General features: G+C 37.2%; 4 protein-coding genes across 10 annotated transcripts; 2 read left to right on the top strand and 2 right to left on the bottom strand.

Moving 5' to 3' along the window:
- Positions 1 to 217: 217 nt before the first annotated feature.
- Positions 218 to 7,845, top strand: LOC114530987. Its single transcript, XM_028552613.1, has 2 exons — positions 218 to 4,586; positions 5,432 to 7,845. The coding sequence occupies exons 1-2, from the start codon at positions 1,726 to 1,728 to the stop codon at positions 5,439 to 5,441; spliced, it is 2,871 nt and encodes a 956-aa protein (XP_028408414.1). The 5' UTR covers positions 218 to 1,725; the 3' UTR covers positions 5,442 to 7,845.
- Positions 6,944 to 8,380, bottom strand: LOC114530880 (uncharacterized protein KIAA1958-like). Its single transcript, XM_028552478.1, has one exon. The coding sequence runs from the start codon at positions 8,003 to 8,005 to the stop codon at positions 6,944 to 6,946; it is 1,062 nt and encodes a 353-aa protein (XP_028408279.1). The 5' UTR covers positions 8,006 to 8,380.
- Positions 8,381 to 8,821: 441 nt separating this feature from the next.
- LOC114530986 lies at positions 8,822 to 16,674 on the top strand. 5 transcript variants are annotated; one of them, XR_003687804.1, is made up of 5 exons: positions 8,822 to 9,454; positions 9,708 to 10,035; positions 10,630 to 14,955; positions 15,312 to 16,470; positions 16,587 to 16,669. XR_003687804.1 is itself a non-coding variant. In XM_028552612.1 (2 exons), exon 2 carries the CDS (start codon positions 9,906 to 9,908, stop codon positions 14,949 to 14,951), a length of 5,046 nt encoding a protein of 1,681 aa, XP_028408413.1. In that variant the 5' UTR covers positions 8,822 to 9,454; positions 9,708 to 9,905; the 3' UTR covers positions 14,952 to 15,295. The 5 variants fall into 5 exon arrangements, 1 of the variants encoding a protein (XP_028408413.1); XR_003687802.1 differs by having other exon boundaries at positions 9,708 to 14,955; positions 16,584 to 16,674; XR_003687803.1 differs by having other exon boundaries at positions 9,905 to 14,955.
- Positions 16,479 to 24,600, bottom strand: LOC114530988 (tRNA (uracil-5-)-methyltransferase homolog A-like). Of its 3 annotated transcripts, none has more exons than XM_028552614.1 (24): positions 24,281 to 24,600; positions 23,850 to 23,938; positions 23,531 to 23,549; positions 23,285 to 23,341; positions 23,131 to 23,176; positions 22,979 to 23,048; positions 22,821 to 22,875; positions 22,636 to 22,701; positions 22,514 to 22,536; positions 21,885 to 21,933; positions 21,735 to 21,798; positions 21,537 to 21,572; positions 21,359 to 21,429; positions 21,069 to 21,130; positions 20,857 to 20,944; positions 20,014 to 20,111; positions 19,867 to 19,918; positions 19,696 to 19,756; positions 18,374 to 18,451; positions 18,241 to 18,284; positions 18,069 to 18,144; positions 17,839 to 17,961; positions 17,335 to 17,431; positions 16,479 to 16,720 (listed from the first exon to the last, which is right to left on the bottom strand). In XM_028552614.1, the coding sequence occupies exons 1-24, from the start codon at positions 24,464 to 24,466 to the stop codon at positions 16,594 to 16,596; spliced, it is 1,737 nt and encodes a 578-aa protein (XP_028408415.1). In that variant the 5' UTR covers positions 24,467 to 24,600; the 3' UTR covers positions 16,479 to 16,593. The 3 variants fall into 3 exon arrangements, with proteins under 3 accessions (XP_028408415.1, XP_028408416.1, XP_028408417.1); XM_028552615.1 differs by lacking the exon at positions 24,281 to 24,600 and adding an exon at positions 24,060 to 24,221; XM_028552616.1 differs by lacking the exon at positions 16,479 to 16,720 and having other exon boundaries at positions 17,380 to 17,459; positions 17,823 to 17,961.
- Between the last annotated feature and the right edge of the window lie 505 nt (positions 24,601 to 25,105).

Here is a 25,105-nt window from a genome sequence, read left to right as displayed (position 1 = left end):
TTGTTTTTTGCTGCTAAAAACGACAAGTTTGGTGTAGTAAATGAGTTACATTCCAAAGGATTTAACCTTGACGTAACTGACGATCAGGGCAAAACTGCTTTGTTTTATGCCAACGAGAACCGCAGCATGGATGCGCTTTGTGACTTGATTACTCGGGGTGCAAAATTTAAATTGGAGGAAATTGATGGAAAAGCTGCTTTGTTTTTGCTGCTAAAAACGACAGGTTTGGTGTAGTAAATGAGTTACATTCCAAAGGATTTAACCTTGACGTAACTGACGATCAGGGCAAAACTGCTTTGTTTTATGCTAACGAGAACCACAGCATGTATGCGCTTTGTGACTTGATTACTTGGGGTGCAAAATTTGAATTGGAGGAAATTGATGGAAGAGCTGCTTTGTTTTTTACTGCTGAATACGACACGTTTGGTGTAATTCATGAGTTGCATTATAAAGGACTTAACCTTGACCTAACCGACGATCAGGGCAAAACTGCTTTGTTTTATGCTAACGAGAACCGCAGCATGGATGCGCTTTGTGACTTGATTACTTGGGGTGCAAAATTTAAATTGGAGGAAATTGATGGAAAAGCTGCTTTGTTTTTTGCTGCTAAAAACGACAAGTTTGGTGTGGTAAATGAGTTACATTCCAAAGGATTTAACCTTGACGTAACTGACGATCAGAGCAAAACTGCTTTGTTTTATGCTAACGAGAACCGCAGCATGGATGCGCTTTGTGACTTGATTACTTGGGGTGCAAAATTTAAATTGGAGGAAATTGATGGAGAAGCTGCTTTGTTTTTTGCTGCTAAAAACGACAAGTTTGGTGTAGTAAATGAGTTACATTCCAAAGGATTTAACCTTGACGTAACTGACGATCAGGGCAAAACTGCTTTGTTTTATGCCAACGAGAACCGCAGCATGGATGCGCTTTGTGACTTGATTACTCGGGGTGCAAAATTTAAATTGGAGGAAATTGATGGAAAAGCTGCTTTGTTTTTTGCTGCTAAAAACGACAGGTTTGGTGTAGTAAATGAGTTACATTCCAAAGGATTTAACCTTGACGTAACTGACGATCAGGGCAAAACTGCTTTGTTTTATGCTAATGAGAACCATAGCATGAATGCACTTTGCGAGTTGATTGGCTGTGGTGCAAAATTTAAATTGGATGAAATTGATGGAAAAGCTGTTTTGTTTTTTGCAGCCACTGATAATTATATGGAATACGTTGTAAAACCTTTGCATGACGCGGGCCTTGACCTGGGCGTAACTGATGACAAGGGTAGGACGGTTGTGTTTTATTGCGATCAAGATTTCCTGCACGCCTTAATAGCTGTAGATGATGTTTTGGTGAATGCAAGAGATCGCTATGGTAGAACTCCATTGTTTTATGCTCTTCAGGATTTCTCCTTAAAAAGAGCCCGGTTCCTTGTTGAGAAAGGTGGAAACCTTGAATTGCGGGACTACTGCAACGTTAGTACGTTTTCTTTTTTTATTGAAAACTGTCTTCTCAAGAAAACAAAGGCATTACAGTCATTCTCATCTGAATTATTTAAAGAGGAGCAACAACGAAAAGCGTTAATTATTGGCATATTCGACACTATCTATTGTCAAATTCCACTGCTGTCCGTTCATGGTTCTTCTCAACTGTCAAAGTTATACAAGATTTTTAACAAATCAAATATTTTAGAAGCCTTGGCCTTTGCTCGTAATTTATGCGTACTCCACGATGCTCAAAGTAAAGAATGTTGACGCGATAGCTTCCATGATCAGAGAAGACAACATCGATGTACCGCGTATTTTATTTTTGCTCAACAAACTCGGTGCTAATCCCAACGCTGCAGATTCAGCGGGAAATACAGCTGTTCACTTCGCGAGCATTTTACCACTCTTTGGCGTAACGCAAGAGGCCGTCATGGAGATGTGTAAGCATCTTAGGAAATATGGAGCCTTCTTCAACTTAAAGAACCACCAGCGTGAAACCCCGCTGCTATTTTGTTTGTCATCATATAATATGAAAGTGGTTACTTTTGACAATAATTCGCTGTCGTCAGTCGGAGGGTTGGTGCAGGTCTGTAAATTTTTGCTGAACAATGGTTGTAGTATTACGGAGACATCGCAGAGTGCAGAGTCTATTTTTCATCGGATAAATTCCCTTATACAACAAGGTCTTGAGCTAAAAGAAAACGCATCAAGAACGGTCTGTTTACAAGTAATGATCGAAATTTTGATGTTACTCTCAGACCGGAACGAAGCAGTTGTAAGAAATGTTGTGAACAGCATTGATCTTCAAATAAATTCTCCACTCCATCTTTGGGCGTCTATTGCGTTAAAGTCACAACAAGAAAATGGTAACCTAGTGACTGAAGAACACACATTTGAGAGCTTTCTGCGAACAATTCTGGATCACCATTTGCGATGTGGAGCAAAACTTAATCCTCGAAACGGAAAAGAAGAAATTCCTTTGCATGTGTGCAAAACGTGGACCACTATGAAGCTGTTATTAGAAGCTGGAGCCAACCCAAACGACGTTGATGCAACAGGACGAACCCCATTACTTTCTGCAGCTATGGATAAAAACCGTCCAAGAAAAACGGGGTTTTTTTATCCAGATGTTTCAGATGACCCAGAGATGTTTTGGAGAAGTGTCCTAAACAAAGGACTTGATTTATGGGTAGCTGACAAGCAGGGAGTGTCTGTTTTGAGCACTCTTATTGATTCTGAGGATTTTGTTCTTACAAAAGCTTTGGTTGAAGTTTCTTGCAAAGAAAATTACGCCACCGATGAAGTCAAGCTTTCGTTTTTAAATGTCATTTGTAAAGATAAGTCCAAGCATCTACTTTGGAAGACTATTTTGGTTAAAATTATTCTAGACTCAATTAGAACGAACGATATTTCTTTGGATTCGCCTCTTCGTTTTTGCTGTAAGAACATTATTGAATTTGGCCTCTTGGATGACAAACCCCCTTCTTTGCAAGAAAATACAAACGACGGACTAAACGATGATGATGGTCAACCACCTTCAAAGAAAAGAAAGAAAAGTGAATCATTAGAGAAGGGAGGTGAAGAAAAGCCAAATGTAGAACGATTATGCTCTGATTCTGTTCATTGTAAAATTGTTGAGCAATTGCTTTTACACGGAGCGGATATTCACTTCCACGACTCGTCTGGTATGTCTTGCCTCGACATTGCAAAGGATTGTCCCCCTCTCCATGACCTGTTGCAAAAACCAGTAGAAATCGATACTCTTCCAGTTCGTATTCCCTGGACGTCCGCTTCGGACAGATTTAAAGAAAAACTGGCCAAAGTCGCCAGACAGCAAGAATGTAAAATACTGGATCAAATTTGGTATCACAAAGATCCGATAGGAAGTGGCTCATTTGGTGATATTTTTGCTGGAATCAATGAGAAAGACGGTAGGGAAGTGGCGGTGAAACGAGTCGTCAAATTGCGTATGCAGCGACGAGAAGATAAGCGAGAAATAGAAAATCTCGCACGTCTTGCTGACTGTCAACAAGTTGTTCGTTATATATCCTTCTTTGAGAACGACGACTTTTCTTTCATAGTCACGGAGCTAATGGAAGGAAATCTTGAAGAGTTTCTGAGTGTTTATAGTATTGATGCCACAAAAGCAACTGCCCTTTGTAAAGATATAGTCACAGGACTTCAATTTATCCATGGGCAAAATATCCTTCATCGCGATCTCAAGCCTCGAAATATTCTTTACAAAGAACATCCAAAGCTTTGCTTCAAAATTGCCGATTTTGGTCTAAGCCGTAATTATGAGAAGGAGTCTACTACTTCAGTGTATGGTACACTTGCTGGTACAAGATGTTGGATGGCACCTGAAGTGTTAAAGGACAAGAATTGTTTCCAGGAAACATCAGACACTTTTGCATGTGGACTGCTTCTTCACTACATTCTCTCGAAACAGAAGCATCCATTTAGTCCCACTGATTGTTCGAAGAAAAGTGAATTACAAGTTTCAAATGAAACAGAAGCGAATATAATCAAAGATGAAATGAAAGGATGGGATGACTCTCTTTCTCCTGAAGCTACTCACCTGGTAAAGCGAATGCTTGGAAGCAACGAAGGCGACCGGCCAAGTGCAAAAGAAGCCCTAGAGCATCCTTTATTCTGGTCGAATGAGAAAAAGAATGTTTTTCTAGAAGCTGTTGCTAATCAGAGAGAAATCAAGCGCCCTCGTTGGATAAATGCGACTTTGACTGAAGTGGAAACAGACTTGGAAGCGAACTTCAAGCCTATTGTCCCACGACGTACCTGGGCGATTAAAAAGAATGAAAACATGGCTGAGATATATAGCGAGATGGAAAAAGGAGGAGGGAGAAGCTCTTATAATACCAGATCTGTTGTGGATTTAATACGATTCATTCGAAATGTATACAAACATTTTGGCGAAATAAACCTAAAACCTCCAGTGTCAGTTATGAATTTGCTGTTCAAAGATTTCGTATTTTTAAAAAATTTTCCTCATCTTGTGATAGAGGTTTACAAAGCTGTAACCGCTCATGGCTGGGACAAGGCAAGAGATGATATCAAATCGGCCATGAATTTTTCAGGAGTGATAAGGTAAAGTTGTAGAGGAAATTTTGATGTGAGAATGAAGCTTTTAAAAAACTGCGACGTTTTGAAGCATCCTTTAAAACATAATAATAAGGCACTCGCACTCGTCCTAAGAATCGGGGATCCATTGCATTATTTTCTGACAGACAAAGCATTTTGGGCATCAGCGACCTCAGACGAAGGGAATCTGAAAATAATACAATAGATCCCCGATTTTTAGGAGCTAGTGTGAATCGGCCCTAAAATCAACCTCGTACCCAGGGTCTTTACTCTACTCAGTAAAGACCCTGGGTACGAGGTTGCCCTAAAGTCTGGTTTTTGAATATCGTAATTCATCGACGATTGCTAATGTCGACGGTCACTGATGCATAAAATGCCCTGTCTATCGAAAAAAATTAACTACTTCATTGCAATTCTTCATTGCATCATTTGCATGGTCACCGACAATGGATCGTCAAACATCGCCGATGAATCACGACATAATACGAAAACCATGGCTTATAATAGAAGAAATTGAAAACGATCGTATAATCGAAAATACAGCGATATAAACAATTTAGCTTCCCAGGGTGGCCAATCAGAAAAGCACCAGCGCAATAATTATTAGTTCAATCATGATTATAACCTTTCCTATAGTTATTAATATAACTTCATTTTTACTACGCAATTTCACTTCAGAAACTATTATCTCTGAACTTCGTCGACATATTTATATGTTTTTGCCGTGTGTCTTCTACTACGTCTGGTAACTTATCCTATATCAGTGTTTTCTTTTTTGGGAAGAAGAAGAAATCACTGTGCGCTATTATAAAAACGATAAAAAAGTGAGGTTTTTATGATATTATTTCTAGTAATGACTGAATCTTGCAAGAAAGGAAGAGTCATCTCTGTGGTATGTCATTTATTTTAAATCACATGCAAACTATCTGATGATCAGGATAGTGGATTCTGTTCTTCTTCACCATCGTTGAATAAAGACGTTCAAAAGCAGAATTCTGACATCAAAAACAAGATAATTTTGCAAGGAACGTACAGAACTTTACTTGTTATTAACATTCTTGAAATTTTGCATGGTGAAATAATGCATTAAACAAATTTAATGCATTGAAACAAATATACGTGATGTTCCCCCGCCTCCTCCGCAGGCCCTTTTCGGGCAAATATGGTGGGCGGTGATATTTTGCGGGTAGAAATCTGAAATCGCCCGAAATTCTCCCAGCGCCTGCGGAGGAGGTAGGGTGTTCCCACCAGTGAACTGCATGGTTCCCACAAATTGATTCAAATTGATTATTATTTATTTAAAAGAATTCACAGTCTGTGATTGGCTAATAGCCATGTGTGAAATAGAGATTACTTCATGGTTAATGTAACGTACGATTTTTATTCACGAGTTGTGGAATATCCTATAAAACGAACGAGCGAGGTACGAGCGAGTGAGTTTTAGCATATTCCACATATTCCATGATGTAATTTGTTTATTTTATAAATATAGAGATTTCTTACTTGAAAAAAACTCGCAAAATAAAAATTTTGACTTGGAAGCCAATCTAGTGCATGCATGTCTCGATGAAATCAACAACACAAAATTAATCATTCAAAGTGAAATTCAAAATCACAAAATATTCTATAAATGACAAAGCCAAACTCAATTATTCTGAACAATACTATCAACATATAAAAGACTTTGAATTTGGTCCTGTAACAGCTAGTTAAATAAAGTTAATCTACTCATTGTCAGAGTCGCTGTCCAAAGGTTTCAGTCGCTTCCAAGTTTGTTTCTTCGCTGAATTTACTGAAAACGTCGGTGACTGGTTGAGAGTATTTATGTTTATGGAAAAATTGCCGCCTTGAATGACAGCTCCACTAAATAGATCCATACTTTGCTTTTGAGCAGATGAGGAGGACGAGCGAGCCGCTGTTTCAGTCAGCGAGGATGACGAGTTTCCTGCCGCCAAACCGCTCAATAACTTGGACATATGCATTTGTTGATTTGTCGACACAGTGCTGTAGTTTTCAATACTTTTCAAATTCTTAAGCCTTGGTCAAACGGCCGCAACATTTTGTTGCAACATCGTCCAACAATGTTGGAACAAAATGTTGCGGTCGTTTGACCACCCTTTTACAGAATGTTGCATGATGTTAGAACATGTTGCGTTGAGTTTGACTCCAGTCAAATTTTTACGCAACATTTTGTCACAACTTCTGGAGTTGCGATCGTTTGACCACTTGCAAACAACATTGTTGTCGTTGGGCATGCGCATCAGACGTTCTTGGCATGAAATTTGAATACAAGATGGCGGCCATATTGCTCACCTAGGCAACATATCCCGGGAATGGCAACATATGCCGGGATTGGCAACATGTCAAAGATGACGAAGGTTGGTACGGTTTGACCAGTCTGGTCGAATATGATGACAACAAGCCGCAACATGTGCCAACCATGTTGCATGATGTTGTGTGGGTGGAACATCACTCTCACTGAGTCTGTGGACCATTGTTTTTCGGCCGCTGTGATTCCGTAGTCGGCTGTTCTCAATTCCTGCATTTGCAGCCATCCTCTTTACCAAACTATTAAGTTTGTTCACGCCTACGGCAACTGGTTTAAACCACGCTTTAGTTTCGGCGGAATCTGTAGCTTTAAAATTGTTAACTGACAAGTAAAAGGGGGCATCATCGTAATTCATTTCTTGAGGTCTTTTCTGTGAGAAAAATTTATAAACTGCAACAGGATCTTTTTCGCTTCTATCGGTTGCAAACATTTTCGGCGGAACTGTTCGAACATCACGGTAGTCTGAACCAGTCCTAGTTTTCGTTTGCCTTTCATTAAACTCGAGATATTCTTGTCCTTGGGCTGTTTTGTGAAGCTTCACATCTCCCCAGCACATGTCACGATGTTCCTTGCAACCTCTGAGACCAAAATGAAGACAGTTGTTTAACCAGAGTGTGTTTAACAATGCCTCAGGGCTTTCAATACCGAGTAGTTTCCTCTCGTATATTATTTGTATTTCCTCATTTGTCAACGCTACCGATGCGTTCGGCTTGTTTCCTTCTCCCTGTTTCTTTAGCATTTTTTGCTTAGACCTGAGGACTTTCATCGTTTGTTCGAATACCAAATCGTTTATGATGCTTGAAGGATAGCTTTTACTTTTTAAGTGCCGTTCAAAGCTCGTTACTAAACTTCGAAGCGACGTTGGCTCGAACTCCTTGCCGTCTTTCTTGCGAACTGACATAATAAACTCGGAAAGGTACTTGTTTAGTACCGTTGCTGGGATTTGTTCAATTTTTCGCTCTTCGCTTTTCGTTCTGAGGAAGCTTTCAAGTAAATGAACATCTCTTCGAGTTTTTTGCCAAGTACTTTTATTTTCTTGGTCTAAAATGAACTTTTCAGCAGAGCACGACTGTGAAACAAATCGCTTTTCGGCCATAATTTTTTGGCTTGTTGACAGAAAATAAGTGAGTTTTTCTTCACCAGTGAAATTTTATCGTTCGCGAATTCTATTGGACGAACGAAGTTTTTTCACGGTGAAGAAAATCGTTCGCGTTTCCTATTGGCCGAAATTTTAACAATACGATTTTTATTCACTGTTAATTCTGTGAAGAAATCTCTATATCTATATGATAAATCGTCATATCCAACGTGTGACGTCATAACGTGTGATACGACTTTTTTTAGTGTGATAAATAGTCGTATCCCACGTTTGACGTCACACGAATGGCGAAGACATCAACACAATGGCTTCCTCAAGTGAAAGGTTTGGCAACTTTGAGGAATACATGTTCGTTCTTTTAAATGAATAATAAAACATTTATTGAATTCGGTTTTCACATGATATGAAGAATTATCAAGTCTCAGTTTGTCATTATCAACCTCAGCCTTCGGCTTCGGTTGATAATGACAAACTTCGGCTTGATAATTCTTCATATCATGTTCAACCTCATTCAATAATTGCTAATTATTACATATTACATTTATTCGGGTTTTTTCTTACTATTGCCATTAACAACAGCTCTGTAAGATCTCCTGGGGCCGGTTGTTCAAAAGCCGGTTAGCTTAACCCCGGGTTAAAGCAGATCTTTACATTAATTTTGGTAATCGCTTGTTTACAAAGTTTGAATATCTTTTTTCATAACTATATTCTGGACCGATAGAAGTAATATTTTCTAAAGTTGTAAAACTAATAGTGGTTCAGAAGTACATAAACTAAAACACTGGTTTAAAATTTAACCCAGGGTTAGCGCTAACCTAGCTTTGAACAACTGGCTCCAGGTGGTTTCATAGAAAGAAACTTTTAAAACACTGATTTACCTCCTGGTGATTCTTAACTTGCGAACAGCCAGTTTGATAGAAGAATTGCCAGACGGCGCAATTTTGTTCTTGATTTCGCCTGATTTCTGCCAGTTTTTCTTAGTGAAATATAATACAAGGAGTATAGTTTCATTACGATATACAGTGTTTCCCCTTCACTTACAAAGTGTATGGAATTTAAATTATTTGCTACATCCATGATTTACATTTTGCTTCATGGATTAACATTTAGTAAGCAGGCATGATTTCACCAAAAGTATTTTGGGGAAGACCGGTAAACCCTGTTTAACACGCTGGAAGTCTGGAACCTAGGTATTTCCCTCTCCCTTGTCTGCCCCATCGCAGTCCTTAAATATTTTCTGCCAAAATCCGCTCCGTGAAGATTCAGAAGAACGGAATGAATCATGCAGTAAAATCATGTCATGATCTGTTTTCCCCTGTTTTCTTTCGATTAAAATTTCCTGAATCCACAGATTTTTTAAATTTTCCCTTTTTTTCACAGATAGAGGTTTTATGAAGTAAACTGACATAAAGTAACCGAAGTTGTTGACGAGTGAACTGTTAAAAGGTAAAAATTCTGTAAAAAAAGTAAAACGTTGTTGTTTCCGTAGCATAACAAACCGTAACAAACAATTTTCGACCTAAATACTCGACGTTGCTGCGGTCACAGTAGAAATTGTCTATGATAAACTTTTCGTGAGAATAATGATTTGGTGGATTATAATAGCAATAGAAGATTTAGTGGAAATATTTGAGGGAACTGAAACAATGATTAACACTGATTCACCCTGATATTTCCTATAAATTCTTTATTATTTTAGTTGACCAATAAATTGCAATAAAACGGATACAACTAAATACTATGTGGACATAGACGTCGTTCTCAAGAACGCCCTGCTTCCACGCTTTGAGGTTTTCCCATAAATTAGTAGCGTTTGCACGATTGCGTTATTATGAAAACGTTCGCCGTCGTGTGCATGTAAGTGGTTAAAGTCGTTTTATGCTGCAAATTTTACAGCATGGATCAACTTTGTGAGCGGATTTTTAACAACGTGGTTGTTGACCTAAATCAAATTGATGGAAAAGCTGTTTTGTTTTTTGCTGCCGAAAACGACTATGGATGGGTAGTGAGGCAGCTATATTTCCAAGGCCTTGACCTCAACTTAACTGATGACCAGGGAAAAACTGCTGTGTTTTATGCTAACGAGAACAAGAGCATGGATGCACTTTGTGAGTTGATTATTAATGGTGCAAAATTTAATTTGAATGAAATTGATGGAAAAGCTGTTTTGTTTTTTGCTGCTGAAAACGATTATAGACAGATAGTAGAGGATTTATATTTCAAAGGCCTTGACCTCAACTTAACTGATGACCAGGGAAAAACTGCTGTGTTTTATGCTAACGAGAACAAGAGCATGGATGCACTTTGTGAGTTGATTATTAATGGTGCAAAATTTAATTTGAATGAAATTGATGGAAAAGCTGTTTTGTTTTTTGCTGCCGAAAACGATTATAGACAGATAGTAGAGGATTTATATTTCAAAGACCTTGACCTCAACTTAACTGATGACCAGGGAAAAACTGCTGTGTTTTATGCTAATGAGAACAACAGCATCGGTGCACTTTGTGAGTTGATTAGTAATCATGCAAAATTTAATTTGAATGAAATTGATGGAAAAGCTGTTTTGTTTTTTGCTGCCGAAAACGACTATAGACAGATAGTAGCGGATTTATATTTCAAAGGCCTTGACCTCAACTTAACTGATGACCAGGGAAAAACTGCTGTGTTTTATGCTAACGAGAACAAGAGCATGGATGCACTTTGTGAGTTGATTATTAATGATGCAAAATTTAATTTGAATGAAATTGATGGAAAAGCTGTTTTGTTTTTTGCTGCCGAAAACAATTATAGACAGATAGTAGAGGATTTATATTTCAAAGGCCTTGACCTCAACTTAACTGATGACCAGGGAAAAACTGCTGTGTTTTATGCTAACGAGAACAAGAGCATGGATGCACTTTGTGAGTTGATTATTAATGATGCAAAATTTAATTTGAATGAAATTGATGGAAAAGCTGTTTTGTTTTTTGCTGCCGAAAACAATTATAGACAGATAGTAGAGGATTTATATTTCAAAGGCCTTGACCTCAACTTAACTGATGACCAGGGAAAAACTGCTGTGTTTTATGCTAACGAGAACAAGAGCATGGATGCACTTTGTGAGTTGATTATTAATGATGCAAAATTTAATTTGAATGAAATTGATGGAAAAGCTGTTTTGTTTTTTGCTGCCGAAAACAATTATAGACAGATAGTAGAGGATTTATATTTCAAAGGCCTTGACCTCAACTTAACTGATGACCAGGGAAAAACTGCTGTGTTTTATGCTAACGAGAACAAGAGCATGGATGCACTTTGGGAGTTGATTATTAATGATGCAAAATTTAATTTGAATGAAATTGATGGAAAAGCTGTTTTGTTTTTTGCTGCCGAAAACAATTATAGACAGATAGTAGAGGATTTATATTTCAAAGGCCTTGACCTCAACTTAACTGATGACCAGGGAAAAACTGCTGTGTTTTATGCTAACGAGAACAATAGCATGGATACACTTTGTGAGTTGATTGGTCATGATGCAGAATTTAATTTGAATGAAATTGATGGAAAAGCTGTATTGTTTTATGCCTCTAAAAATGAAAAGAACGATGTAGTAGCACCATTGCATGACGCGGGCCTTGACCTCAACATAACTGATGACAAGGGTAGGACGGTTGTGTTTAATTGTGATCACGATTTTCTGGAGACCTTAATGTCAGTGGATGATGCAGTTGTGATAAATGCAAGAGATAGCTATGGTAGAACTCCATTGTTCTGTGCTCTTCAGGATTTCTTCCTAAAAGAAGCCCAGTCCCTTGTTGAGAACGGTGGGAACCTTAAGTTAAGAGACAACTGCAACGTTGACATCTTTTTTTTCTTCGTCGAAAACTGTTTTCACAAGGATATAAAAGCATTGCAGTTATTTACATCTGAATTATTTAAAGAGGAGCAACAACGGAAAGCGTTGATTCTTGCTATATTTGACAATATCTATTGTCAAATTCCCCTGCTGTCCGTTGATAGTTCTTCTCACTTGTCAAAGTTATACAAGATTTTTAACAAATCAAATATTTTAGAAGCTTTGGCCTTTGCTCGCCATCAATGCCCTCTAATTTATAATGCTGAGAAGGTAGAAAATATTGACCTGATGGCTTCCATCATGAGGGAAGAAAACATCGATGTACCGCGTATTTTATTCTTGCTCAGCAAACTCGATGCCAATCCCAATGCGGCAGATTCAGCGGGAAATACAGCTGTTCACTATGCGGTCATTTTGCCACTCTTTGGCGTAACGCAAGAGGCCGTCATGGATATGCTTAAGTATCTAAAGAAATTTGGAGCCTCCTTCAATCTGAGGAATCACCAAAACCAAACGCCTCTGCTATTTTGTTTGTCATCCCATAACTGGAAAGCCCTTGCATTGAACAAAAATCGGGAGTCTTCAATGAAAGGGTTGGTGAAGGTCTTTGGATTTTTGTTGAACAATGGTTGTAATATTACCGAGATATCGCAGAATGCAGAGTCTATTTTTCATCGGATAATTTTTCTTATGAAGGAGTGTCTCGAACTAAATGAAGACGCATCAAGAAAGGTTGGTTCACAAGTACTGTTCGAAATTTTCATGCTAATCTCCCATCCGAATCAAGCAGTTGTTTTTAGCGTCGCGAACAGCATTGATTATCAGTTAAACTCTCCACTACATCTTTGGGCGTCTGTTGCATTGAAATCACAACACGATTACGCTAACCTTGTGACTGAAGAACACATGTTTGAGAGCTTTATGAGAACACTTTTTGATCATCTTTTGAAATGTGGAGCAAGACTCAATCTTCGCAATGGAAATGAACAAACTCCTCTGCATGTGAGCAGAACGTGGATCGCTGTGAAGTTGTTGTTAGAAGCTGGAGCAAACCCGAACGACATGGATGCATCGGGACGTTCACCACTCCTTTCTGCAGCTATTGACAAAAACTGTCCGAGGAAAACAGCTTGTTTTTACCCTGATATCACTGAAGACCCAGAAATGTTCTGGGAAAATGTTCTCGAAAAAGGACTTAATTTCTGGGTTCTTGACAAGAAGGGAGTATCTCTTTTAAGCGCTCTTATTGATTCTGAGGAATTTGCTCTCACAAGAGCTTTGGTTGAAGTTTCCTGCAAAAAAAACTACGCCACCGATGAAGTAAAGCTTTCGTTTTTAAATATCATATATAAGGACAGGTCTGAGCATACACATTGGAAGACTATTTTGGTTGAAATTATTTTAAGCTCAACTAGAACGAACGATATTTCTTTGGATTCACCTCTTCGTTTTTGCTGTAAGAACATTATTGAACTTGGTGTGTTGGATGTCAAGCCACATTCTGTACAGGAAAATGCGAACAACGGACCAAGCAATGATGATGGTCAACCACCTCCAAAGAAAAGAAAGAAAAGTGAATCGTCAGAAGAGGAGGAAGGGAAAGGAGATCGATTACGCTCTGATTCTGTTCATTGTAAAATTGTGGCGCAATTGCTTTCACGCGGAGCGGATATTCACATCCACGACTCGTCTGGTATATCTTGCCTCGACATTGCAAAGGATTGTCTCCCTCTTCAGAATCTTCTGCAGAAACCAGTAGAAACCGATACTCTACCAATTCGTATTCCCTGGGCGTCCACTTCGGACAGATTTAGAGAAAAACTGGCCAAAGTCGCCAGACAGCAGGAATGTAAAATACTGAATCAAATTTGGTATCACAAAGATCTGATAGGAAGTGGCTCATTTGGTGATATTTTTGCTGGAATCAATGAGAAAGACGGTAGGGAAGTGGCCGTGAAACGAATCGTCAAATTGCGTATGCAGCGACCAGAAGATAGGCGAGAAATAGAAAATCTCACAGCTCTTGCTGACTGTCAACAAGTTGTTCGTTATATATCCTGCTTTGTTAAAGGCGATTTCTTCTTCATAGTCTTGGAGCTTATGGAGGGAAATCTCGAGGAGTATCTGAGTGGATGTACTTTAAATGCCATGAAAGCAACTACCCTTTGTAGAGATATAGTCAAAGGACTTAAGTTTCTGCACAAACATAATATTCTTCATCGTGATCTTAAGCCTGGAAATATTCTTTACAAAGAACATCCAAAGCTTTGCTTAAAAATTGCCGACTTTGGTCTAAGCCGTAATAATGAAAGGGTATCCACTACAACAGTGTATGGTACACTTGCTGGTACCAGGTGTTGGATGGCTCCTGAAGTGGTAAAGAACAAAATCCGTCATGAGCTGGCATCAGACATATTTTCATGTGGACTGCTCCTGCACTACATTCTTTCGAAACAGAAGCATCCATTTAGTCCCACTGATTGTTCGAACAAAAGTGAACTGCAAGTTTCCTTTGAAACAGAAACGAACATATTCAATGATAAACTGGAAGGATGGGATGTCTCTCTTTCTCCTGAAGCCACTCACCTGGTAAAGCGAATGCTTGGAAGCAATGAAGGTGACCGGCCAAGTGCACAAGAAGCACTAGAGCATCCTTTATTCTGGTCGAATGGGAAGAAAAAAGATTTTCTAGAAGCTGTTGGTAATCAGGAAGAATTCAAGCGTTCTCGTGCTAAGAGAATCCCATCTTTGACTCTCGTGGAGACGGACTTGGAGTCAAGCTTTGGGGCTATTGTCAAACATGGAAGGTGGACGAGCTCTCAGTATACAAACATGCCTCAGATTTATAGTGAGATGACGAAAGGAAAATGGAGAAAATCTTATGACACCTCGTCTGCTGTGGAGTTAGTACGTTTCATTCGAAATGTGTACGAACATTCCGATGGCATAACCCTAGCACCTCCAGTATCAATCACGGACTTGCTGTTCAAAGACTTCGTGTTTTTGGAAGATTTTCCTCATCTTGTGATGGAAGTTTACAAAGCTGTAACCGCTCATGGCTGGGACAAGGCAAGAGATGATATCAAATTTGCCATGAACAAGGAGTAATAAGGTAAACGTAATGCGAAAATTTTGATATTTTAAAACGTCTTTGAAAAACTGTGACGTTTTAAAGTGCATGTTTTATAGAGCAACAACCAATTTGAAGAACCAATTTTTTTCCACTCGTTTAAAAGTACGAGAGTAAACACCAGCTGTATATTAACCCTAAAGAACATAACCGGGACACGGGACAAACAAACGTATAAGTCAAAAAGGAGAATCTTGAGAGTAAAGCCTGCAGAATGTTACAAAACCAAAATGATAAGAGTCAGTATTTCAAACATCTTAATGTATAAAATTTCATATGCAAAGCAGTTTTTAAAACTGTTCCTATTCTTTTTTGTGGCCGGTTTGTGTACATGTTAGGTCCGTCAGACGTGGCAAAATCGAATATAAAGTTCAACGTCCTAAACGAGCCTTACTCAACTTGGGTGCAGCTTGGGTCGTTGGTTGAAAAAACACTTTTAATACTCCGTGAACCTTGTAAGACGTGGAACAACATGGTTGAACAACCACGTGCCGAACAGTGAACAACAAAATTGCCAGAGTCATACCCAGTACCCAACAACAAGCACCACAAGCGCAATTCTTACACCAATTCTTGGTTCATCATTTTCTTTGGCGTGTCAAAGTTCGCGACGTTTTATTCCATGACTTTCGTGACTTTCCCTCGAAATTCAGGTTCCAGCCGGCTAGAGAAATATTTGAAAATTCGGCTTCTGCGCATCGGTTCTGCTCACAACATTGGGGGATTCCATGTCAGACCATGATTTAGAAATTGCCCAATCTCTTATTCCTTAGAAATATAGTGAACTGAAATGTTAATTAATTTTCCGAACAGTATATATGTAATTTTCAGGACAGTATATTTTAAGAGATACGATAAACTAACAACCGTTTATGTAATGTAACGGTTTGTTTAATTATGCTATGCTAATGTACCGAATGCCTACGAAAATTTAATGGTGGGTTCCACCCTTCATGGCTTAATCCTAGCCCTTTTTTTCAATAGATTTATTCCTTTTAAACGTACAAATGTTTTTTTAGCGAATTATATAAAAAAACTGTTAGAATTGACTTCTTGATGTGGGCTCACCCCCGCACATAAATATACAGGTATCAGCATATGATACATGATTAGTTTTGGAAAAGATGCATCAGAATCTATTTATTTTCCGACATTGAATATAATGGAATTATCACCTTCATATTTTCGTCCATTAAAACAATTTCACTCGTTCGTGTGGCTATGATGCGATACAGTCAAGTACAGCATAATCCATCCAGACCAGTCAGACCAAAGTTCTACTCAAACAAGAGGAATGAGCAAGTTCGTAATCGCACGAGGCAAAGAGCGAGAGTGCGTGTCATAACTGAGGCCAGGCTGAGGCATATGGCTCTTTTCACACTTAATAAATTATAACAGAACTTGGACTACACATGATGGGTAGACTAGCTATGATGCGATACAAGCCGTACTTTCATAGTCCAGTCAGTGAATCAAAACCGAGAATAGCACTAGCAGGTATGATTTTCTTTTTTTGCATTGTTATCATTTAATATACACAATAAATAAACAATCTTCGTTTTACACAACAACGATAATTTTACTATTTACAAACATTCATTTTAATTTAGCAGCTTTTTTTTACTTGGTTCGTTCTAAAAGCACGATGAGTTCACAATATCGCGTCTGGGGAAACAGATCAATTGGTAAAGCTTTGACAATCTGAAATGGATCACCTTTTGTCCGCTTCGACATCGGACGGCACAACCTGAAAATGTAGGTACATTTTTATACAGTTATAGTGCAGTATAATTAAATATATGCATAGACCTACGAGGCAGGGGCGGGGTGCATGGGGGCAGCTGTCCCCCAGAAACATTTGAATCTAAAAAGTTGGACAAATTGTTACTGATCTTACCAAGATTCGGTCAATATTTGCTAAAATCCGTGAAAGGTCCGGCAATTTGTACTTGTAACTCGGGGATTTTTTGCTCAAATCATTCGCCTGCCTCGTAAAATTTTTAGGCCAGTACGCCTATTCATGAATATAGTCTAAATAGACTTAATTTGATACTGAATAGCGAGTAGGTTCCAATATAACCAAGGAGCAGCGTGGCAGCGTCTTCAAACAACTTAATAGCAAGTAGTTACATATAGCTATATATAAGAAAAAGAAATAATAATTCGATGCCTTGAGACTAATCAAATGTCGTGAGGGAAAGAGGAAATTGTTCGCCTTGATCTGCTTCATAGGGCAAGTATCCACCCAAACCAAAGTTCTACTCAAACAAGAGGACTGAGCGAGTTCTTGATCGCACGACGCCAGGAGCGAGAGAGTGTCGATCATAACTGCCATTCTCGTATAACTCTTTCCTCACTTACGATATGAAATCCTTTATAACAGAACTTGGACTACATGACACGTAGACTAGCTTCTGAATTCTGGAACAGCGACGGACCGCCTGAAGAACTTTACCATCTGGGGAAAGATCAAATCACAAAGAGGTTTATATATTACGTATTTCCAAAAATGTTCAATAAACATCAGGTTATCTAAGGGTTATCTAATTATTAAATGATTTCATAGTTCATCTCATATATCCATTGAAAACGAGAAAGTGAAAAATGAAGCTAAAAGACCTTTCTTATAATGACATCAAACGCGGAAAGTCTGATGTTACACGAAATTTAATCGGCTCCACAAAACTATCCAGCCAATCAAACTTCGTGTAACATCAGACTTTCCGCGTTTGACGTGATTATGAAAAAGGTCTATTGAGCCATAATCATGGTGACCATGCACTATTTGTGTGAATGATCTATCCAGATCATATTTACAGGTCAATGCGCTTATCATCCTGTACAAATTAGATGAAAGTTACGTACGACAGCCAGCTCGGGGTGGATCAAGTATTGCAATCACTTCAGAATCTTCTTCATCCAAAGCGATCGTTGTCTTGACAATTACGTCTTCAGCTTTACCACAATGATATTCCACGTTACTGATCCCTGCGTACAAGACAAAAGAGTACAGATTACTTGAGAGCCAAAACTTATATGAAAGACAAAAGTAAGGTTCATCTAGTATTTCATTTACAATTATGTCCAGTACATACCATTTAACTGAGCGTTAAATTTTGCATCTTCGACTGCCTCTTGGCATAATTCGATCCCAATGACTTGCTTTGCATTCTATATATTACATAAAATGTATGTTATACTCTACGATAAATGATGATAAGAAATTTAAGTATTGAATATCTTCCAACGTGGTTTCAATTATCCAACCTTTGCCATAGATAAACCAATAGTTCCTGTACCGCAACAAACATCTGAATTCGAAGAAATATTTAACTTAATTGTGATTAATGCTTAAAATCAAATCGCGGATATACACTGAATGCATTCAGTCATGATTCACCTAAAATCACTGTATCAGATGACACGTTGCTCCAGTCTTGAATGGCTTTGTAAAGGATCTCGGCAGATTTTGTGTTCACTTTTTAGAAGAGAAAGAAACAACCGGTGATTATGCATATTTCGCAATGTGGGTTAGCGTTTTGAATGGATGGTAAAATAACCTTTCTTAAACCGGCTTTTTAATCAAACTTTAATACAAGAAGTATCAAAAACCTGCATGCACATGCCATAATTTTTATGAACAAAATCACACATGAGGATTTTAATTGCTGTGAAACTACGATTCTGGGATTTGTTCACTTTGTGCTTTTTTTACAGTACTGTATAGCTACGTTGGAACGTTTTTACAAATCACAAAAGGGTAACTGGTTGCACAACCGTTGAAATCTAATATGTATGATCTCGTGCATACAATTTCTGCTATGTACAGAGAAGACCTCTTGAAGGACTTTACATATTTCAGACTGTATTTTGAATGCATGTGCGAACACAACAAAGACAACAGAATTAGTCATTTCAATTCATTATCTATTGTCCTTAATCCTTATCTGGCTAATGTGAAATACCGCGTATAAAAAGGACTAAAGTTGAACATCGTCATTATAGTCCCGTGAGGATACCAAATAAAACAAAAGACCAAAATCTAATTGAAAATTCAACGTCGTTGATTTTACATGGTCATTTGAAGTTTGGTTCGAGTCGTGATAGGTTATAACGAATCTGTTGGTTTTATATGTTCAATGAAACAGCCCAGGTTTTCGGATTGAACTGGCAGTGCTGAATAATCTCAAGAGTAGGCAATCAAGAAACGTTTGGGCGTGAGATTTGACATTAAAGAAAGTTTAAATCCTCACGCCAGTCAAAGTTAATGTCTGGATTTCAAGCACTGTTTTCAATCATGATCATCGAAACGTGTGTTCAGGCAATACTAATGATGACAGTAATACAGAGTTGGCAGCTAAAAGATGGCTCCAATTATGTAAGAAAGGTAAATATATAAATTAGTGTCATTATAAAAGTTGAGCGCTATATTATGCTTGACATGTTAACAGTATATGTAGATTAGATCTTTTGCAACACCCTTTTAACTTGAGAGGTCGGCCATATTGGCAAAATTAGAACAAAAGAACCTATACTTCATATAATTGTATTTTATCGTATTTTGAATCATTAATTATATTTTGAACGTTGGCCGCAATTAAACGAAAGATTCCTTTTTTCTGAATTTCATTTCACGTCGAATAACCAGGGATGACTTTATATGAACACCCGCTATAATAGCATACTATGTCTACGTATATGCCATTGTTTACATAACATTACCTTGGAAAAACGCGTGAGGAGAGATACGGAAAGTCAGGTCACATAACTTCTCATATATGTACTAGAAAATCGAAGGGGAAAAATCAGAAAAAATTTATAAAAATAAGCCCACATTTTGATTGTAAATGTATTATGCTGATCTATATAATATTATATAAAACATAAACACACCTGTTCTCCTAAAACATGTTTCAAAATATTTCCACTAGTGCCATCTGTTTTTCTATGCACAAGAAAATGTTTATCATCAAAACTGTAATTTTAATTTGCTCATACACTATTGTATATGTAAAATTAAGCTGGGTACATTTTCCTTACCTCGCAGAGGCAATTTCGACATGCATAGAAGTCAACTTGATTATATTTTGATCACGAAAATATTTTGTTAATTTCTCAATTTCAGACTCGATTTCATTCTGCGGGAAAAGAAACACGACAAGTCGAATAAAAAAAGTAAGTTTTATAAGAGCAAGCTTTGGTATAGGCAAACATCGCCAAAATGATGGAAATTTTTAAATGCTTTGTCACAATACGCAGGTTAGCAGCAACTGTCGACGTTTCGACTGACGTGAGTGAGCTATATAAAGGCTTCGTCATTAGAGTTTGTCATACTCTAAACGCATACTCGCATGAAGGGGGCCTTAAGTCGAAACGTCAGAGTGTTTTTGTCAAAGTGTATTTTAGGCATTTATAACGCATTAGTTATACCACGTGTTATAACACGCGTAGTCGGGATAGGTCTAGGTAGTCGGCTTGCCTGGTGAGGTCTTTGGTGATTTTAAAATTCACGTAATTGTGCAGAAATGAAAAGTAGGCGTTAAGGAATATTGTGAGAAGTATGATGATGACAAAACAAACATATGATAAAGGTAATTTATTACTTATTTTAAAAAAATTCACAGCCAGATTGGCTAATAGCCATGTGTGAAATCGTGTGATGTCATAACGTGTGATACGACTTTTTTCTTGCACGTTACTACGTCATAACGTGTGATAAGTGGTCGTATCCCCCACGTTATGACGTCACACCAATGGCGAAGACATAAACGTCCCAAAGGAGCGGGGTTGTGATTTTAAAATATTATTATAGTCGTACATAAATTGTATATCACAAATCCATAAAGAAATACACAATACATGTACAATATAATATATAAATACCTCGGTCATATCATGGTCGGGTGATATCTGAATAATACACATGATATCTCCGTTAAGGTTCACTCTAACTGTTAACTGCTTCCAAAACCTATATACGAGGTACATTAATTGTGCAACGCATGTATCAAACTATGATCGACATAAATAATTACACCAAAGTTTTATCGTACAGCAGCTGCATGTGTCTTGCGTAAATGAAATGATTTTCCTACCCCTTGTTTTTACTTGGATCAAAAACATCCAATGGCGATTCTCTGATATAATTTTGAAGTTCCTGAATAATGTTATGTGCAAAGATAAGTATCAGGAAAATTTCGTAACTTTAGAATGAGAGGCTAATTGGGAAACGTTCCTCCAAAAACTATTTGGAAATTCAAGGGTGATACAAGTTTGGAACAGTAATTTGAGTATTTTAAGATGTAGCAGTGGAATGGTTAATGTACCGACGAGAATAGCGTCGGCCGAGAATCGAAGTTGATCAGTTAAGGAACTTTATACTCACTTGCGCTATGTCTTTCATACCCTGTGGGATATGAGAACATTCTGTTGGTTCAGCAACAGCAGAACTTCCCTCTGTAAAGATTATATTGTTTATTCTGCATAATAACGCAGCCAAATTGAACATTCATCAATGCTGGCCAGAATAATTAATTATATAAATTTTTGAAAAAACAGTTCACCTTTATATGCTGCCAACCGAAATCCAATCGTTTTGCCTTAATTAAAAAAACAAAATTTTTTGACCCGAGTCTTCCCACAAATAGTGTGTAGGAATTATGATTTAAGCCAGGTAACTGCTCCTAGTTACGACCAGATAAATTTCATTCCTATACTCAGGACCTCTGGTAATTAATAAGCTAGTTAAGAGTGCAACTCACCACTCTCTGCTATTCCTGGACCAATTGTGAACTCGCATTTATTACGATAATCTTCGTACACCGGCTAAGAATTTAATAAGTGATATTATAGCTATAAATCGCCGAGTCTGAGTTTTTGAAGAATTGATATTGTAGATATAGTTTCATTACCGAAGGCAACAATTTTTCAAGCGGACAACACATGCCATCATATTGAGATCTATAGAAATAGATGCAGATTATGCTTTTAAAATCACATCATCATCAGTACTTCAAAAGTACAGTAATATAATAAATATCGCTGATGTGATAATATACTAGATATAGCAATTATATATACATGTCAATAGAAAATAACATAGCCAGCGTAGCCACAGTTACCAGACTTGCAGTAATACGCAGTCTCAGAACAAAGTGAAAGAAAAATGTTACTTTACGGGCGCTGCTATAAATCCACCACTTTAAGACTGAATGTTTAGAACCTAATTCAAACTGAAACCTAACTATTACAATATATAGTTTCTCAGAAAGATGCTCTGCTTTTGGGTTCCCTAATGTTTCATTTTCAATCGGATCTCCGGTAATTTATTACGTCTGGTAAGAGTAACTTCTCCAACTGGCTCTTGGCCTTATTGTGTGCAAAAGTCGATCCAATGCATGACCTTTCCTTAACATTGATAACTATTTTTTGTGTGGCAATAACATTAGTTGCATGTTAATTTTCATTTTTTTTCTCTCCTTGATTTCATGTTTACTTATGATATCTTCCTTTCAAATATGCACGTTTAAATTCACACTACCTGTTTTGTCTAACCCAGTGACCCTAGAAATTGAGCACAAGAAGATCCTTTAAACTTGCAAATACTAAGTCAAATGTTTAAATAAATAAATCAGATTTTATAGATTATGCTATAATTGGTACCACATTTGCAGCATTTAATTCTTTAGTTATCTTCTTTAAAACTTGGGACATAACATCATATTTCATCTGTAATGATAGAATATCATAAACATTAGAACTACATGAAATCTGTATAATCACACCAAAATAATTAAAAACAATAAATATCATATGAATAAAACCAGTTTGACTGTGCCACTACTTGCTTTTTGCTGCTCTTCATAGCACATATTCCAAAGTGGTGTAACAACATCTCTAATCCTGAATGAATTTAGGGTAGGTACAAAATATTTGACAATCACAAATTAACATTGCAAAGTAAAAGCTCAAGCTTTTCATGGTTTAAGTAAAAAGTAAATCCAACCCTTTCATATCACCAGCATCTGTTTGCATTCCGTCTTGATTCTCATTTGAATCTTTCGTTTCAGTATGATCTACATGAAAACAAATATATTCAATTTTAGATTTAATAGACACTATAGCAATCTCATGATAGAGAGATACCTAATTGTCTACCTTGAAGTTTCTTCTTTTCAAAAGGATCCTCTTTTGCTTTTGCAACCTAAAATCATAAATCGTAATCCCAAACTTAAGTATCATACCCTGATGGTCAGTTGTAGATAAATCAATCTATATCTATTTGGGTTAAAAGTATGGTAAACATATAAACCTTAGCAGTTAAAATTTTGTTTCTCCATTCATAATTTTGTAATGTCTTCAATGCTAGCTTTATTAAGAAAAATACAATAATTTAATATTTTGGTATCTCTTTCGATATACCCACACAAGTAAAACTTTCTCTCTAAGGAATTTTGAATGATATTAATGCACTACTCCATATGCCACTTGATTTGATGAAGTAACAAGACAATTAGCATGCCGACTGGTTGTAACTATGAAGCATGGTATAGTTTACCTCACGATCTTCCTCACACCTGGAATGTAGAAAAATTTCCTAAGTTGATATATATAAGCTTGAGTATATACAGAGCTATACATCGATCATATTAATTTTTTAACTGGAGAATAATGATCTAGCATCAAATAAAATAAGGCGAACACTTGCAAAAGTTTTTCACACATATTAAAATTATTTAAGAGTACGTACCATATGTACCAAAGCTAGTATGCTAACCAGATAAAGCACTTGCTACTTAGTTTGCATGCCGCCTAAAATATATTGCTTAGCTATGAAATATTATGTACAGTCAACAACCGTAGAGAATCCGACTAACTTGAAGGTGACAAAGGCAAAATTTCTTTGTGGCACCATTCTGACTTTCTTTGGTTGAAGTTTCAACTTTATAAGGAATTTCTTCAAATGCTAAAATAAATTATATATATGCTTACAAATATATCATCTGAGATATCAATAGCACCCTGCTTGTTGCAGGGAAATTTTTGTTCTGGTTGCATTCTCCATATATGCAAATTGATATACAAACCTTCATCGAAATGGCAACATATTTGCTGAGTTGGCAAAGTCTAGTCCAGATATTATCTTCAGAATTAAGATGTTGTGACGCTCCCCCGTTACAAACAAAAAAGGGAGACTTTTGCCACGGATTTATATGCATAGAATAGTTTATTAGTGTATTAGGTCTATACATATATAGTGCATGAGCCAAAGGCCAGACGTTTTTTTGAAAATAGAGAAAATACTTACACAAACTGAGTAACATTTTGGCAAATTACCGATCTCAATTTTGAATATTTCAGTTGTGTAATCTCTGTCCACACTAGTATAACCGCTAGACTGGCCTTCTGTCAGAATATCACCCTCCATATTGGAACTTTGAGAACTCTCCAAATCGTCTGTTTTACGATAATTTTCGCTCGTATTGGTCATCATGATTGCTATGAAGAATTTTAGTTGGGAAACCTCATCAAATTTATAATTAAACTCTATTTTTAAATATGCATTTTTATAAATAAGCTTTCTGGAAACTATAGTCACAGTAACTCTTTCAAATCTTTTAAATAATTTCAAATTCAATCTCCAATATATTAATAGATTGAATGATTGTAGCAATTAGTAAGACCGCGTGGAGCCTGGGTTGAGTTAGTGAAAGTTCAAATTTTTGGCGGGAAAGTAAGAATTGTTACTCAGTTACTGATTAGGCTGATTAGTCACATTGCTCTCAAGGAAGGCAAAGATACCGATTCATGATCGGCTTGTAAATTGTAAAATAGGGAATTTTCATCAATCTTACTGCTATTTGTTTATGAATTCGCTCAATCGGAAGAGCTTGGCATTAGTAAAAAAGTTTCTAACGCATTGGAATACCGCGACCGCGTATTAGGCTATAAATAATGGTAATTGCACTGAGTGGAGTGCAATTTTGCTTTTGTAATCACGCGTTTGATTTCACACCAAAATTGCACGACACGAAGTGCAATTTCCACTTTATTATATTCATTTTGAAATCATACAAAAAATTAAACAAATTCAAAACGATTTATTGGCTGAAAGAACTGTAAACGGTGTAAA

This window comes from Dendronephthya gigantea, unplaced genomic scaffold, assembly GCF_004324835.1.
Source record: "Dendronephthya gigantea isolate DGI-Jeju-01 unplaced genomic scaffold, DenGig_1.0 000067F, whole genome shotgun sequence".
Taxonomy (NCBI): domain Eukaryota; kingdom Metazoa; phylum Cnidaria; class Anthozoa; order Malacalcyonacea; family Nephtheidae; genus Dendronephthya; species Dendronephthya gigantea.
The sequence above is the reverse complement of the archived record's forward strand: the minus strand, read 5'-3'. Positions and strand labels throughout refer to the sequence as shown.